Source organism: Taeniopygia guttata, chromosome 11 (genome assembly GCF_048771995.1).
Source record: "Taeniopygia guttata chromosome 11, bTaeGut7.mat, whole genome shotgun sequence".
Classification (NCBI taxonomy): Eukaryota; Metazoa; Chordata; class Aves; order Passeriformes; family Estrildidae; genus Taeniopygia; species Taeniopygia guttata.
This window is the reverse complement of record NC_133036.1, coordinates 7,648,447-7,666,168: the sequence shown is the minus strand read 5'-3', so window position 1 is coordinate 7,666,168 and position 17,722 is coordinate 7,648,447. Positions and strand designations below refer to the sequence as shown.

Sequence of the window (17,722 nt, the reverse complement as noted above, 5' to 3'; positions counted from 1 at the left end):
TTAGGTTGATCTAAGAGGAAGCAGGGGAATGCTTAATTAATGAAAGATGACTAAAGCAAAACTCATATTGCTTTGAAAGTTCCTTCTTTCTAAAGGGATGTGAATCACTGACCTTCTAAAGTGCATAAATAGACTGCTGGTAATATAGAAACCTCTCTAATATATGAAAAGGATTTCTTTATGATCTGAAGGGATGTCAAAGTAATTGCTTTGGTGGTTTTTGGGTTTAAATCCTAGGAGGAAACCTTTGCTGCACAAGTCACACATCAAAGCCCTGCCAAGAGAGAATCCACTGTGTATTTAAGATGGTTTCATCTTCTCCACAGGAGTTAAACTGCAAAATGAGTAAGAGGAATGAGGGAGTTTGACTGTTCAAAGGAGTTCTAACTTGGCAGTGGCTGATAAACAGAAGGCTCTTGTAAACCTAGTGTAAATGTTTTAAAAACTCTCAGTACTTATCTATTATTCACAGTTCCATGCAGTATTTATTGTGACAACATTCAGGGCTCAGAGAGCTGGGAGCTTGGTCCTGGCCTCTTAGAAACTCCCTGCCTCAGTTTGTCTTTTATGCCCTGTGCACTTTGCAAGGGAAAGAGAATGTTTGTTTCAAATACAGTTAAGTGTAGGCAAATGGAGGTAGGAATGCAGGAAAATATTTCTATTTGATACTATTTCTTTCACCATCCTTTTTCCCACTTGGCTAGAGAGTAACAGGCCCTTCATTCTTTGCCATGTAACATGTTACCCTTGTTGATCTTCCCTGTAGACATTATAAAAATGTAACACATTTTTATACCATTTCCCCTTTAAATGTTTGTATTCTTTTATTTTGATTAATAAAATAGTAATTTTGGCAATGACCTGGGGAACAATAAAAGCTGGCAAACCTGTTCTCAAATTTTGCCAATTGAAACTGTATTAGCAGTTTACATGCATCAGTGTGGGTAAATGACAACTGTCTGGGAAAAGTACCTGAAACAGAATTCAACCTCTCTTTCATGGTGTATAGGTGGAAAAGTGATGTTCTGTTGCTTAAAATGGTAACAATAGCACCTTAGTACTATTGTTTCCATTTTTTTCTTGTTTCGTGTGGTTTATGCCAAGAGCTGTGGTGTTCTGCAGTTTAGGACAAATTATGTCTATTGGACCAAATATTTTTATACCTTTTTATAATTCGCTCAACTACCTGGATTATGCTGCTAAAAGAATATGTTCTTCCTTGTTGTATGTTTGCTACCCAAGCAGAGCTCCAAACATCTCATGACTTCACTAAGTTCAGCAGCAGCAGGAAGCCTCAGGCAGGCTGCAAGAGCATGAATGCAGCACTTGCTGACATGAATCCACAACAAATGTGTTTATCAACATAAAAAGATGGAGTGAATGTGCATTACCTTTGGTCTATGACACAATTTTAAATGCTTTTGTATAAATTGTTGGGGAAAACATCAAACTTGTTCATCAGTATGTGCTCCTACAGAAAATTAATAAAAAGGGTGATTTCTTACAAAAATAATCACTTTATCTCTGACCTTTTAAGTCTTGATCCTGAGCTTAAGAATGTAACAATTACAGAGTAATTTATATACATTATAGGTGCAATATTGAGAGATTTGCTTTACAGCAAGTTATAATCCCACAACCAAAAGTTACATCTCTGTATCTCCTGGGGGTTAATTATACCACAATCTTTCTTTGGGCCAACACTTCCTCACTGTTCCACAAGTACCAACCCCTTTATCTCCCCAGTTATCTATCTGACTAATAGAAGCTAAACTTGGAACTAAGTTTTTCAGTCCATATTTTATTTTCAAAGATTTTTATCAATGCCAGTCCCCTAAAGCTTGAATACCTTACATTTTGTCTGTTTTTCAGTCAGGGGGGTGCTGCATCTTTCTGTGACTCTTGGGCTTGTAATGTATATAAATAAAAATCATGTGTTTGTTAATTCTTACTAGAGAGAGAGAAAAAAATTCAATGTTTAAAACTAAGAGAACTAAAATACATCAAAACACTGCCAAGTGTTTTGATGAGCATAAAAGAGGGGCAATGTCATCTGCACTCTCATTAAATTAGCAGTGAGACAATCTGTTAAGCAGCTCTGAATAGAAGTGCAGCAGATCTCAGTATCTCAAATGCTTGCCTGAACTGGTGTCTGCAGACCTGTGGCGAAGCATCCTCTTTCCTTTTCCTTCACACTGATTAGTTGGGAATCTAAAATCTCCCCGTAGAAATGGTTCCCATCACTGAGTTTTAATCTGCCAAACTGACACAGAAAGGACACGACATCCATCTTCAGACCAGCCGAGTGAATAAATGCACTGCAGCAATCAGTCAACCCCTGAGCACACGAGGCTTTTCTGCTGTGGTGTGAGCATAGCAAAGAGGCAAAGGGAACTGCACCACCTGCACTAAATACTCTGGAGAAGACAAAGAAAGCCTAAGAATATCACTGAATTATTTAATAAACACAGGTAATCAGTGGAAAAAATGCTTCAAGTCGCAAACGGTGCTCTGACTGAAATGAGTCCAGTTAAAAATAGGAATTATCGCAGAATTCACCACGCGGTGGCACTTGGCACCTCGGAGCCGGGGCGGGAGCTCCGGGGCCGCGAACTCGCCCGGGGCAGCTGCAGGAGCAGCAGAAAAGATGAAGGCACCATTGGAAATGTGTAAAACAACACAAACACATTTCTCACAGCACTGCACGTAACAAAGATATTAAACCTCGTTTCGTTGTACCCATCGCCATGTGACTGAACTGATGGAAAACAGCACCCCTGGGGATTCTATTTCCAGGGAACAGGACCTCATGACTGAAAGGCAACATTAAAACACTCTCGAGCAACGTCCAACCTTTGCAAATTACCATCAAGATACACTGCAGATGGCACAGACAAATTTTGAGAGCAGTTTAGGAGTGTCCTTGATGTAATTTTCTCCACTCTCTCCACACTGTGAGACAGTCCAAGAACAGTCCTTGGCAGGAGAATTGACTCTGTGGTATCTGGATCGCTTAGAGTTTGCCCCACGATATTGATGTCTCTCTCTTCCTGACAAAGCACAATTCAGTCACTTCAGACCTGATCTATTTTAATGCAGTACAAGTATCCTACATCCTTTGCTATTAGGCTGTTTTATTTGTTAATTGTTTATAGTGTTTAATTATTTATGCAGTTGAATGTATTTTGTGTAGAGAAGCATTTAAATGCAGGTACAGCACTTGTACCTTTCTCTGCCCATGAAAGTCAATCCACAGGACAGGAGGATGAGTCTGCACTTCTCAGGACACCAACTTCTGCTTTCTGCCATCACCTGCCTCCCTTCTCTACTGTGTGGGCCTGGATCAAGAGAAAATGACCAAAATAAGTGTTCTTGGCAACTCCTGGCTGTTCTGAGAATTCCTCACTTGTGCCACAACTGGTAAGGCAAAGCCAGTGATAAAAGTGGTGTAATATCACCCTTGTACAGCTCCTTTTTCCTGCAGTGTATCACCCTCATCCACAATGATTATTATTATTATCATTAGTAGTAGGACTGTCTGAATAATTATTTTAATTCCTGTTATTAATAAGACTTTCTACAACATGTAATTCTGATTAATCATCAGATGAATTACCATAGTCATATACTGTCCCATGGAATAGTGAATTAAAAGAAAAATTAATCCAAGAACAATATAAAACTACATTAAACTTGATTATAATCTTCACTCAGAACTGTAATCTCATTACTTCAGGACCATTCAAGTATAACAGCAGTTTTAAATTCAAAGCATATTCCTTACCAAAAGAAATCTAAGTTACATTCTGTGATTCTAACTAATGCAGTCTAATATTTATGTAATGGTATGTTAAGAAAATAGTTCTGGATTCTGTAATTTATGTGGGCTAAGAGTTCATTTTCACTTGAAGAGAAAGATTAGATGGATGTTAAAGCATGAAAAATTCCCTCTGTGAAAAAAAAAAAAAAAAGGAAATAAATCTAGGGCTAATATTAATTACTGCACCCTTCCAAAGAAACACATGTACAAAAAAAATTTTATTAATGAGACAGCTAGGCAGATGTTTCTGAAAGAGGATAGAAAAATAAGTTGTACCAATTGCATGAGAACAAACACAGAACATTTTTTCTCCTTGTGGCTATATGGCTTTTATCTGTATTATAAAAAATTCTTTAAAAGTGTTAAAGAAAAGCTGAAAAATGTTCTTGGCATTGCAAGAGAAGATGCTGAATACACTAAAAGATTGAATAGCAGCACATCATAACAATTCAAGAAACAAATATTTTAAAGTAGGCAATGAACAGAGAAAGAATATTTGGAAGAATGCTTGGGACCATTGAGCTGATAGAGGGACAGCCTCAGCTCTGCAGTTCAGGCAGCCCTTCCTCAACTACAGAATGCTGAAATGGGACTGAAATGGTGCTACTGAAACAAGACAATAAAAGCTGCCATATGCATTTACATCCACTCCCATCCCAGAACTCCTCCTGCAGCCTCCACGGAGAGCACTCAATGGAGACATGCTCAGGACAGGCTGGGAAATGTGTCCCAAATATCAGGTATTTGTCTCAGATTTGCAGGTACATCCCAAAATGCACAGTAGGGGCTTTGGAACATCGTTGCTTCAGATCCTCAACAAAAAAAGTCATCATGGTTTGTGGGTTAAATAAAAAAAGAGTTTATAGTCACCACATGCTCATGATTTGTCTCATTAATCTTTAATGGCAGCTAGAAGCTACAGGTTTATAAATATATCTTTTTCATAATTGTGACAAGCAGTGACTAGATGCAGTTTTGGTGGAAAATTTTCTGAAATACTGTAAGGCTAGGTAAATTACAAGGCATTATTAGAAAACGTTGATTTTGACTTTTGGTGATATTACATTAACTTTTACAAACATTAGAAACAAACATTATTTGGTGAAATACAAACATTGCAGAAGATACTACAACTGAAAGTAATTTACTAGTCCAGTACAGAGTTTAGTAGCAATCTTTTTTTTTTCAGAATGAAGTCACAGGAAATCAAAGAAACAGTAATAAAAACCTGCATGTTGAAGAACAGTCTCTTCAACAAACAGAACCTCTGTTTGTGTGACGCTCCAAGGGAGGAGTTGGGTTTGTTCAAACCTCTCCAAGAACAGCAATTCTGTCACAGCAATTTTCCTGCAGTGCAACCTGGATTCCTGTGTAGGTGTTGGCAGGTTTTGCACCCAGGGTGCCGCTCCATGAAGGAGGCACAGGAGGTACACAAACATCTTTTATACCACAGTTCAGAGACTTGACACACAAGTAATCCCAGCCAATTTTAGTTTGACTACTTTTGATCAGCTTTACAAACACATTTATTAGCTCTTTGTGTTTAAAAGTGTAGCACAATTTGGCTGCACTTTAAGATACAGAAATACAAAAAATTTTGAAACTCACAACAGTAACACAGCTTTTGTCCTAGAAGGTGGTAAGTGTAACGTGTGAGACTTGATTATGCAATGTTATCAAATATTGTCTTGTTATTGTTATTCAGAGGAGTTTCTTATGATTTAGTGAAGTCAGGTTAGACAAAAAAGAGCCTAAAGTTGTAACACCATTTAAGACACACAATTTCCTTAATGACACTTTAAACAGAATATTCTATACATAACACACTGATACATGGACTACACCAATCAAGTTAATCCCTATAAAAACAGGTGCACCATAGAATTGCATAGAAAGAAATCCCTGGCATTAATAGCTTGCACTGGAGACTAGGATTTTCTCCCTGCCTTTCTAGATCAAAGCACGTATGTTTTTTAAAAAGCACATCTCACACTTGACATTATTCTTCGCTATATTCTTTGGAATCACTAGTGCATATGTAATTTCAAGCAATTTTTATACTTCATGCTAGTGTTTAATATCTAAAAAATGAAAATTGCAAGGAAGAGAATTCCCTGCCTCCCCCTCCAAAAATCTAATGTAAAATAATCTTCCTATGTAGCATAAAAAAAAAAATAAATTAAATCTTTCTTCAATAACAGAGACCTCAAGCAAAAGCCAGAGTGATTAATGAAGAGGATATTCATACAAGATGGGGAAACCCAGGGTCAAAAATCCTTTCTGTGAGGGTATTAAAACAGTATTTGTAACTTGGATAAAGAAAACCTCCAAGGAATAGCCAATGGTTTTATAGCTCAGTATCCACTTTGCTCATGGAAGACCTACATTCAAGCCCATACACAGATGTAAGGAAATACCTTTATCACTTCTTTACTTTAGGGTAATTTTCTCCTATCAGCTGAACCTGAGAAAACCTTCACTGAAACAGGTGTGTTTCCCTGAACATGTTTAATTTTGAAATACACCACTGTCTTCCATTTTAAACAAGACACTGATCAGCTCTATGTAAGGCCAGTGGTCTTTGTTTTCCAGCAATATTGACTATATTTACTTCTTGCCTTGAACTATTTATGTTGAAAAATCCTTAATTTCAGTGCTCAAAAATATTTCCATTCCATTAATAATCCTTCCATTTACACCAAGCATGTGCATGTGGAGTACGTACAGGAAACAGAATTACTGAGGATTTGCCAAAAAGCCATGCAGAATAGCTGGAAGGTAAAAGTAATTTACTTCAGGCATTCCTTGCACTGAGCACTTTTGTTTAATGATATAAACCCTGCAGACAGATTAAATCCATCACAAAAAAATTAACAATATGCATTAAACTGCATCCAATAAGTAACAGTAGAAGTTGAAAAGGCCAGGTCTCCATGGACAGATTTCATAGAAAACTAGAACTTCTGGCTTCAGATAGAATATATATTTAGAATATTTGTGCAAGAAGTGAATATATACAACCAACATACTCTGTTATATTAGCTGTAGTCACAATTGGTTTCTTTTTTACATAAATGTAGAGGTGTACCAGGAAGACATATTTCTGACTGACATTTCTTTCACTGTAATATGGGAAAATGTTATGAAATCCTTCTGGCTGCTATAGATACACAATTTCTCGCACAGCTAAAAATGTGTCAGGAAAAAGAATTATTGTGTTTTTGTAAAAATTTCATTTTAATGACAAGTTCATTATTGGACCTGTGGTGGGAGAGCTAATGAACACGTGAGCTTTATTTCTAGGAAATGCTGAAAGGCACATAAAAATTTGAATATATGATATGTTCAAAAAATCAGATTCTGAGTATTCTGCAGGTTACTTTACATTAAAATTAGCAGCTGCTTGCCTGTTGGCATTATGGAAAAACATTTCACATATCTGTAAAGGGATGATGCTCAAGCATGAACAGACATTTGTTCATTCAAGTGATATATTTGCCTCTCACATCTGCTGAAACAACTGAGTGTGCACTTACTCTGTTGTTTACTGAGATACTGAGGCACACACATTCACATCAAAAAGTTACTTGCAAATGGTAAAAGGAGAAAAAAATTAATTTACCTGAAAATATGTACATTTAGTGAAAGTAAGTACACCACCTTCAGTTACTGAATTTATGTTAATAAATAATATATTTAGCTAGCTGGGTCACTTTAATAGTTCTCATTGGTTTGGGGATTTCTAATAATTAGGGTAAATTTCCAAAATAATTGCCAAAGAAGGCATAGAGTCACATGCAAAAACCCTACCAGTTCCAGTGTGAAGCAGCAAACATCCATGTCTATCAGACATACAGTACAACTCAACTCGCTGGATAAATGAACATTATATGAATAAATGAGCGTTATATGGATAAATGAGCATTATATGCCCATAAAACAACATGGCACATTTCATAAAGCTACAACTTTGCACCATAAATGACAGACACATTTTTACACCTGCAGAGACGTAAGCAATGAATAATTCACTTAGAAGTGAAGTGCACAACCTAAGGATTATTGCCTTGCCTAAACCATCCTGGTATTACTTGGAAAGGGAGGGGGCATGGACCCCATTCATGCATATAAAACCATTTTTTCCAGAAACAGATTGGCTTGAGGATTTTCAAATATTTAACTTTGTTTGTGAACATTTTTTCTTGAACAGTATTCTTTAGAAATACAGTTTTGAAATGATACTTTGCTCAAACTCCCAATAAAAAAATTGGTGTCCTGCCAACTTGAAAATGACCCACTTCAATATAGGTTTTTCTCCTCAAAGTCATTGTTTATGTATTATATAAATATCATTTAACATTTCTGTTTCATCTCCACTTATCACAGTGCTTCTAGCAATTATTCGATGGAATAGATGGGCTCAGATTGAAATCTAATGGATTGAGAACTACAAGAATGCTGCCAGTGGAAAAACTCCCAGCAACTGAACTGAACACATATTTGGAAATGTGAATAAACCTCTCTCAGAAATAAATTCATGTGACAGATGTGCAAATGTGTAATTGAAGTAGTGTGGTTTTGGTATATGCTACTGATAATTTCTATGAAAACACCTCAATCTCCTTCCACGGACTTCATCAATGGCATTCTGTGGTCCAAGCAGTTCCAGGCATTACCATGGAACTGTCTCTAAACCTTCTACAAGACCAAGTCTTCTCCTGGACTTGCATGTGTCTCACCAATAATCTCTGATCAAGCCCACAAAGTTACTCACAAAATTTAGGTTAAGGTCAGGATTAACTGCTTGAAAGCTCAAGAGACTCTTGCAAAACCTTCTCCTGGTATGCTTCAAAAGGTTGAATATTCAGATTTGTGTTTGGCAAAGGTGGCCATAAATAAAAGAACAATAATATCTGAACAGTATTATAAAGCTGTAGCCCAATTCTGCCTGCAAAATTCCAACCAAAAGCAACAGTGAGTTCACCTAAATCATGATCAAAAATAAAGTGAAATACAACAACCTCCTTGTGCACTTGGTGCAGGTACATCCACTTAGGTAATCCAAATCGAAAGTGTTTAAGCTACAGGTGCTAGAAGAAGATTTTAAAACTTTTTTAGAGGCTTTTAGAGATTTTTGGAGACCTGCATATGCTGCATAAATCAAATTACAATGAAAACTACATAAATCAAACAACAATGAAAACTACCAATCACTGGAAAATAATTTTGGAGTTCTAGAATTGCTCAGCGTTAAGAATGGTTTTTAGCGCTCTCTGTGTTTTTTAAAGCCATTGAAACAATAAAAGGAAAATCCTGTTAAAACTTCATAAGCAAAGTTGCAGCATTGGTTGATCTAAAATACATAGAAACTACTTTTTTCTCCAAGCATATTCATTAGTCCCCATAGCTGCTGTTGGTTCACTCTGTCAGTTAAAAAGGCCAAGCTTTGGAAAGCTACAACACATAAATAAATGATGGTTTGCTATATTTCTACCAGATTTCAAAGTGCTTTCAAATGGAGACAAGTCCTTTTCCTTCTCTCCAGTATTAAGGCTCTTATAAAAAGTAAAGTTCAACTAAAAGACACTTGGGCTTGCTTTATCAAATACACCACTTAATATGTTTTAATCATGAACACTTTAAGACCCGAGCTGTGCAATTCTAGCTTTATAAATGTGTAACTTACAAGATTACTGTATTACAAGATGGGGATCTTAATATACTAAAATGTGAAATACTCAATAGTTGGTGACAGTGTGTTTCTGTTAAGTTTAGTTTCATTAAAAGCACAGGGATTAGGACACTGACTGGGAAATTAAAACCAAGCTACCAATACTACAGAAAGTAGCCTTGCTGTTACTTCCATTAAATCAGAACCAGTAATCTAGAGAAATAAAATTAAATATTCTTTTCCCATTGAGTTTCCAGATCTCTTTTTCCCCCAGAATTTATAAGTACAATTATTATGACTAAATCAGACCCTCAGGAGACAAAACTGCTCTCAGTTCTCACCAGAGTCAAAAGGTTCTTCAAGAACTCATTACTCCAGACATTACTCAAGCTGCCTGGGACACTTAACCCTTCCAAGAACCACAAAAATGCAGTTTAAAAAATAGTATTTCATCCCAAAACAACCTGCAGAAAATTCAAAACCTAAAGGCCTGATCTTACAGCCCTTCACAACCAGAAAATCACACTGACATGGTTTTACCACTGTCATTAGTTATATTTGCAGAGGCCCCACTCCAGCAAACACATGCATGCCTCAATCCTGGCAAATCAGCACCCAGATTTGGCACCAGCACAACCTGTATTCAGCTGAACTCCTGAAAAAGCATGTTTTAAAAGGAAAAGGCTTTGTTTAGTGCCAATGTAATTTAAAACATACATTTGAAGGCAGAAATCAGTATGCTGTATAATTTTGATTGATATACTTTTATATGGCAAGGTAGAACTTTCTTTGATTTCTCTGATTAAACCTCACCAGTTTTGTAAAATCCCTCACTTACTGAAATTATTATGAAGAATTTGGAGCAGGAAATTCAGAAAGCAGGCTCCTGCACTGATACTGTTTAATTAAACTGTCAAAAGGAATACAAATGAAGGTGTTGCTCATGATGCAGACTGGAATTACGGATTCAGCTCATGTCGTCTCTCGTTTTTTTGGTGCAATTCCACGACTTGCCTGCTGACCTGAACACAAGCAGCTCTGTGGGACCAATTCTACTGACACAAACACCAGATCCTAACAAACTTTTCCACCAGCGTACCACACGAATTCTAAACCAAAACACTTTCTTTTTAAAATCTCTCAGTGAGTTGTGTTTCAAATAGGATGTGGTGCTATCTTTCTGCTTTCTAACTATGATTAAAAACCTGGAACAGGGTTCAAAAGTAAAAAAAAAAAAAAAAAAAAAAAAAGAAAAAAAGAAATCTTTGCTTTAAATCTGATACTTACACTGCATAATGAAACACAGCTACGCCTTGGGGCATCCATACTTTTGTTTTTTTGGGTTCAAAACGAATCTGTCCCTCAGCCTGCACCATCAGGCCCTTGACCCCGCGGGACAATGAACGCGGGCGGTCAGCGAGGCGCTGAGGGCCGATCCAGCCGGAGCCGAGCCGGGCTTGGCTTGAGCAGGATTAGGCAAATAGGAGGGAGGGATGCCCTGCAGCAGTGCCTTCCGTGGAACCTGCTGAGGTGACAGCAGCTCAGCCTGACCTCCGGGGCCGGGAGGATGTGCACTCACCTGCGGATCCCGGTCCTGACCAGCAAATCCCGCACATTCCCGGCCCCTGGCACCGGAGCCCGGCCGGCAGCCGCTCGCTGCTTTGGTGGAAGCCACAGCGCCCGGGGCACTGAGGGGGAACCCGCGCCCGGCCTCCCTGCCCACACCCCGTGAGCGCCCGGGAGGCGAGCCAGGGTTCCCCCCGGCCCCGGTGGTGACACAGAAAGCACAGATTTACCCCTCCGTAAACAGAACTCGGGAAAACTCCTGCGGGCGGCTGGCGGGGCAGGCGCCGAGGGGAGCGCGCCGAGCCGCCCCGGAAGGGTCCCCCGGCCCTGCGCGGGCTCCGCGCTGCCCCGTGTCAGATGAAGTGGATCCAGGCAGAGCTGTCGGGGTCCTGCGGGGGCCCTGCGACGGGCGGGACGCGCTGCCGGCCCCGCAGCCGGTAGTTCTTGCCCTCGTTGTTGTCCCAGTACTCGGCGCCGGCGACGCGGTAGCGGACGGCGAACTCCAGCGCGGTCTCGGCGGCGGAGGCGGCGGCGCCCAGGGGCAGCATGAAGGAGAAGCGGTCGGTGATGCCGTCGGCCGGCGCGGGCGGCTGGTACGTGGCGGCAGCCTCGGCGCAGCTGGCCCAGCCATTGAGCGTGTAGCGCACCGACACCACCTTCTCGTAGGCGAGGTTGAGGACGCGCACGGCCCCGCGCAGCCCCGCCGGCTCTGCCCGCACCCACTCCAGCCTCACCTTGTGCTCCCGCACCCGCTCCGCGAAGCCGGGGCTGGCGCCGGGCTGCGGCGGGAACAGCGGCTCCAGCAGCGGCGGCGGCGGCCCGAACAGCACCGGCTCCAGGTCGCCCAGCGCCGGCGGCTTCCTGGTCTTGAGGAGGTCGGCGGGACGCGGCGTCGGCGGCGCGGGCAGCGGCACCCGCGGCAGGTCGGCCTCGCAGAAGAGGTGCACGGAGGTGAGCTCCAGCCCCAGGGAGTCGGCGAACCGCACGGTCTTGCGGCGAGACGGGCTCTGCTGCAGCGCGGGGCGCAGGCTGCGGTCGCCGGGCGTGGGCAGCGACTTGGCGCGGCGGCGCTGCGTGGGGCTGGGGGGTACCGCGGGCAGCGTGGGCTCCCGGCCGCGGCTCGGCGGCGGCTTCTCGCCCGCCGCTTCCCGCACCACGGGCGTGGGCGCGGCGTCGCCGTCGGGGCTGCAGCCCGCCCTGCATTGCTCGGCCAGGCTGCCATAGAGGCAGGCGCTGCAGCTGAAGTTACGCGGCAGGTAGAGCCGGGGTGGCGGCCCGGGCACCGAGCTGTGCAGCGAACCCGCCTTATCCATGGGGTGCCGGCGGGAGCGGCGGCGGTGCCGGCGGCTGGCGCGGCACCCGGGACTCCTCCTCTTGAACCGCGGCGTGCGGATGGCAAGGCGGCTTTAGCGCCCGGCCCGCGGGCTCTGTCTCTCGCCCGGACCCCGCGGGATGCCGTCGGCGCTGTCCAGGTCGCGGCCGGCCCCGGGGGATGCCGGTGGGTTCATGTGTGCGGGGGCGGCGGCGGGACCGCGGCGCTCTGGCTGCCGCCGCTGGTGACGTGCCGCGGTCAGGCAGCGACACACGCCCCGAGCCATCCTTCCTTCCCCATGGCTCCCACCCGCCCCAGTGCCCGCCTCGGTGTCGGCCTCGCCACGGGCCCCAGCTACACCCCTCGGCTCCCCCTTCCCGCTCTCCTCGGTACCGCCGCTACGCCGTCCCTCTCCTCCTCCTCTCCTCGCTCTGTTCTGGGTCTTTCCTCGAGGATCTCATCCAAAAAGAGGAGGCGGCAGGGATTCCCCAGTGGAAGCATTAAAATTCATAGCGGTGCTCTCGGCTGGTCCGATCCCGTTACAGAAATAGCTGCGAGAGGAAGAGGCAAAGCCGGGCTTGGGAAGATTACACGGGCCGATAAGAAACAGCTGGCTTGCAAGTTGGATCTCGCAGTGTACATTTAAAGGAAGAAATCCAGTTGATCTGCTGTAATGCGTTTACAGTACATCTGCCGAATAAAATACACCTGCCGCAGTCCTGCCACGCGTCTTCGTCATGGTAAAAAAAGCTCTGGCCGAAACAGGGGAGGATGACTTTGTGAAACATAAACCGCCGCCTCTTGTCAGAAGAGCATCTGGAAATTGCTGAGCTATATTCAAATAAATTACATTATAATGACAGTCTCTGATGTAGCCGGTCCAAGGAGCTAAACCACCACTTTAGTAAGCCGCTTCATTCCAGACTTTCCGTAATCTGGGACTCATTTTTAATTAGTAAATGGCATTAAAAACAATGATCCTACCATCCTGCCAGAGCTTGAGCCTGAACTGTGTTGACATGTGATTCTGATTTAGCTTCTGAGCAGGAGCTTTTTACACCTCTAGCATTTTATCTGCAGCACTTGGTGTTCCTTTGACAGTGGAAATGCGGCTGATAAGATTAAGAATAGGACAAGTAAACCTGATAAGGACTAAGAGAAAAAAAAAAAAAAAAAAGAAAAAAAAAGCCACCAGAACACAGGGAAAAGTTACCCACTGTCTCATATTAGAACAATCAGCTTTAATTCCTTTACTAATAAGTATGAAAATAATTCCTAGATTATTACTGCTGGCTTCCAAATCTTATTAATGACAGATGATTCATTAGTAGAGAAAATTATGCCCATCGGTATTAAATTTGACACCGTTATATTTCATTGTGCAACTCTCTCACATTTGCAGCCTGATTACAGGTCTTGAAAAATCAAATAGTAACAACATAAATAAGTACATCTGAATTCATTAGCCCAGAATCTTTAAATTGTCTCACTTGTCCATTAACGCACACCATGGGAAAGATTTTTTTTTTTTTTTTGAGGTCTCTTTCCTGTCTCCCTCACAGAAATGAGTATTTCAGTAAAAGAACATGAACTCATGTCTGGTTTTTGTCTACTCATGTTAAAATGGGGACAAGAACAGACTCAAATAATTCTTCAAACAGGTTTTAAGGCTACATCCTTTTGAATTAATTTTTCCATAATTTCTCTCTCATAATGAACATTTTCTAATGAACTAACACTTGGTTTTACTGACGTTCATTTCACTTAAAATCAAGTGGAGAACTTTATTTTTTACATCAATATGCAAAGTCTTTATATTTTTAAACCACTGCGAAAGTATCAACACTAATAAGCTAAACGGGTTTAAACCAAATTACCCATTCAGTCAGGTGTGGATGTTTTTGTGGTATGCCTGGGAACACAATTTTGGAGTAATTTAGCTTCTGCTGTACTTTACACAACTAGGGTGCCTCTGTAAAGTTGCACTTCCCCGCTTCTGGTAATGTTAGTTGCCCAACTTCTCATCATAAACTTGTGTAATACTATTGCTTTTTGGCTTTCTCAAGTTTCCTCTTTCCTTCCACAACCATGTTATTTCATGGAACCAAAAACCCCAACTCCCCTCTCTGGTGATTGCAGGTGAGGTAGTTCATGTAACTGAGTTGAAAATACAGATTCCTCCAAACTAGTAAGCAAAAAAAGCATAAAACCTGAGAAATCGCAGTGAAAGTAAAGGGAAAAAACCCAAGCCAACACAATAAGCTTTGGACTAGCCAGGTCAAGGCAGCACGAGATGCAGGGGCACTTCAGCCTTGTCTCAAGCACTGTCACTGTGTAAACACCACCAGAATTCTCACTATGGTATTTCTCACTTTCTTCTCCTAGTCCAAACATTCCCAGCAAGCCTCATGGAATCTGAGGATGCTGCTGCTTTCTTTTTACTCTTGCTCACTTGCCAAGTGTGCTGTGGGGACTCTCACCCACGCCTTTCACTTCTGAGGGTGTCCTTACTATCAGGCTGCCCCCTCTGATGAATTTTAAGACAGATGCAGTAAATGAAATCTTGAGCACTGAAATTTAACAAATACGCACACAGACATTCCCTCAAATAGCCTGAAGCTTTCTGCATCCTTCTGTGATGTGGAAACTGTGGTTTGAGTTAAAGATGGGAAGCATCAGGCACCGTTTGTAAAAGGAAATTTAAAAAGAAATTTTGGGTTTGCCTACTATAAATATTTGTACACAGCAAATGCTGAAATCCTTAGTGCAAGTAAGCACTACCACACACAGAAACCATGGTTTAATGTATGCAGTAGTAGGCAGCTATCCACCACCTCCTCTAGATCTTAATTTAGTCCACAAAATTTTGAAAACTGAAGTTTCAAAGCCTAATCTATCTCTGCTTTTATAGCACTATGGTAAGGACATTTTCCAAAACTCTTTTCTAAATAATACTGTCAAAACCAAGCTGATACAGAAAGCATTAGTACTGCCCTAGCTACCCCCTTTAAAGAAAAATATTCTCTTTTTGCTGGAAAGTAGTATTATTATGACAAGATAATTTTGAAGGTGCCAGCACAATGGAGACAGCATCCTGTAAATTCTAGAGCTCTGCAGGTTTGCTCTATTATAGGGCAAGAAGAACAGAAAGTCTTACATTGCAATTAATGTTGACAGCCTTAGGAAATGGTGCTCAGGCATTATTTTCATTCCTCCAGATTCCACTCCCTCTGCAGATTTAAATAGCATGGTCACAGGATAAAGGTTTGTCCTAATTAACATTGTCCTAATAACATTTTGTTGACCTGTCTCTGCATCTTCCAGATGATGTCAAAATTTTTAAAGACAGCCTCTTGTTTGCCTGTGTGAGCTGAGTGCCCCTGACATTTCTGCCATGCCAAAGTGCATTTAAAATCCATCTGATGCCTGAGAATTTCCAGCTAAATGAACAGAGATGTTTGGTCCCGTTTTGTTAAAAGATTTCCAAAGAAAGAGACAGAACTGTAGCAGAAAGTGAATGGGGAGCTTTCTTCTGTTGCATTTATTGATTGTGTGGAGTCCAGGTAATCGAGGAGAAAGCAAACACCGGCGCTGGGGAGCATTAGGCAGAACCTCGATGGAACCATTAATAGGGCAGAGTGTCTGAGTGCTGGGGCTTATCCAAAGTGGCCCCTGTCACATGTCCACTTTAACTTTCCAGAACAGGTTTATATTTAGCAGGCAGATAAAATGGATGTAAAGGCGAAGTGCATTACGGTTACAGCAGCTTTGGAGATGAAGTTGTGACTCAGTACATGAACTGTAAAGGTCAACTTCTACTCTCATTTGTGCAGCTCCTCTGAAGCTGATGAACTATGTAGGTGTTACATGAGAATATCACCCCCAAATTTAATAATCTTATGTGACTACATGAATGTGACAATGGTATTTACACTGGCACTCTGTAAGCCTTGCGTGATACAGTTGTTCTGCATGCTTCTACTTTAAAAATACCTTCCCACGCTGATGATTAACTCAGACTTTATTTATTTCCCCAAGAAAATATCTTAGTCACATCTCAAGAATTGCCAGATTAGAATGAGATAGTGTGCTTGAGGTATATAAAATAACAATGGTATTGATTTCTGTGTCAAATACTATCTTTACCAACCAGGTTATACAGTCTTTATCTATTAAGGTGAAAATTCTTTGATTCATAGAGTTATATCAAGAATTTTTGATGGCAAATCAGTGAGTAAATTCCAGTAGGCTGAAAGTTCTGCTAAACAAGACATGTGACACTTGGAAAGGGTGTTTTGTGCTTGGGTATTGGTTTTTTAGGGTTTTGGTTTTGTTTTGTTGTTGCCTTTTTTTTTTTTTTTTTTTTTTTTTAAGTATTTGGACCCAAATGAAGACATGGCATTAATAAGAAAATAGAATTTTAAGAGTTTACCTATGTTCATGACCTTGTGAATCTGCCTTAGAGTATGATGATGCTCACACACAATTTTATTAATTAAGCATTAACTGTCTGCTGACTTTTGAGTGGCTAAAGAATTTTGGAGAGGAAAAAAAAAAAAAAAAAAAAAAAGAAAAAAAAAAAGCCCAGTTAAGACAGTGAAAAAGAGCAAAATACCCTAACATGAACATCACATTTCTGGAGAAAACAATAAAGAGCATTTGTTTTTCTTATAGAAATAATTCTACACTTTTTAGAAGGACTGAATTTTCTTAACAAGGATTAAGTCACAGCAAGCAGGTTTGGGACTCTTTCAGTCCTAGAACTTTTAACACAACTCTTCATGTAAGTACCTGAAAAAATGGACTTAGGGATGTTCCCAAATCCCATTTTCTAGTAAGAGTAATTGTGACTCAGTCTTCATATCATGGTGTAAAATAACCACAGGGCTTTCTATCAACTGCAAATGGTCTCCATAGCACTAGTTAATGACTTTATAGAACCAAAAATAAGCTTGTTGCATACTTCATTTTTTTTCACAGTTAGAAGAAAATAGACCATTTTCTTCCCTTCTTTGTACCTTTTTACTGGAAAGTAGTATTTGTATAGTAAAATATTTTCTAATCTGTTTTCCATATTTAGATACAAAATACAAACTCTAAAAAAACAAGCAACTTTCAAAAATAGCCCCAAGATAAAGAAATTCATATATACTTGTTTCAGTTGCATTTTCCACTAAATAGAAAATGCAATACATATATATATGCACACCTATATCTAGCTGTGAAACTAGAAACATTTTTCAAAGTCCAGAAGGAGACAATTTCTTCCATTCAGACAACTGAAAATAATGCTGGTTCAGTAAGAAAGCTGGAAAATGAATGCATTATCAATTAAAAGTAAAGCCAAAGCTGT

General features: G+C 41.0%; 1 protein-coding gene across 1 annotated transcript; it reads right to left on the bottom strand.

Annotated features, from left to right (window-relative positions):
• Nucleotides 1-11,269: 11,269 nt before the first annotated feature.
• On the bottom strand, nucleotides 11,270-12,671 carry PPP1R3E (protein phosphatase 1 regulatory subunit 3E). The gene has a single exon (XM_030282537.4). The coding sequence runs from the start codon at nucleotides 12,368-12,370 to the stop codon at nucleotides 11,411-11,413; it is 960 nt and encodes a 319-aa protein (XP_030138397.2). The 5' UTR covers nucleotides 12,371-12,671; the 3' UTR covers nucleotides 11,270-11,410.
• Between the last annotated feature and the right edge of the window lie 5,051 nt (nucleotides 12,672-17,722).

What these genes read in the sequence shown, in the direction of transcription:
- PPP1R3E (XM_030282537.4), bottom strand. Translation starts at nt 12,370, where the DNA reads ATGGATAAGGCGGGTTCGCTGCACAGCTCGGTGCCCGGGCCGCCACCC.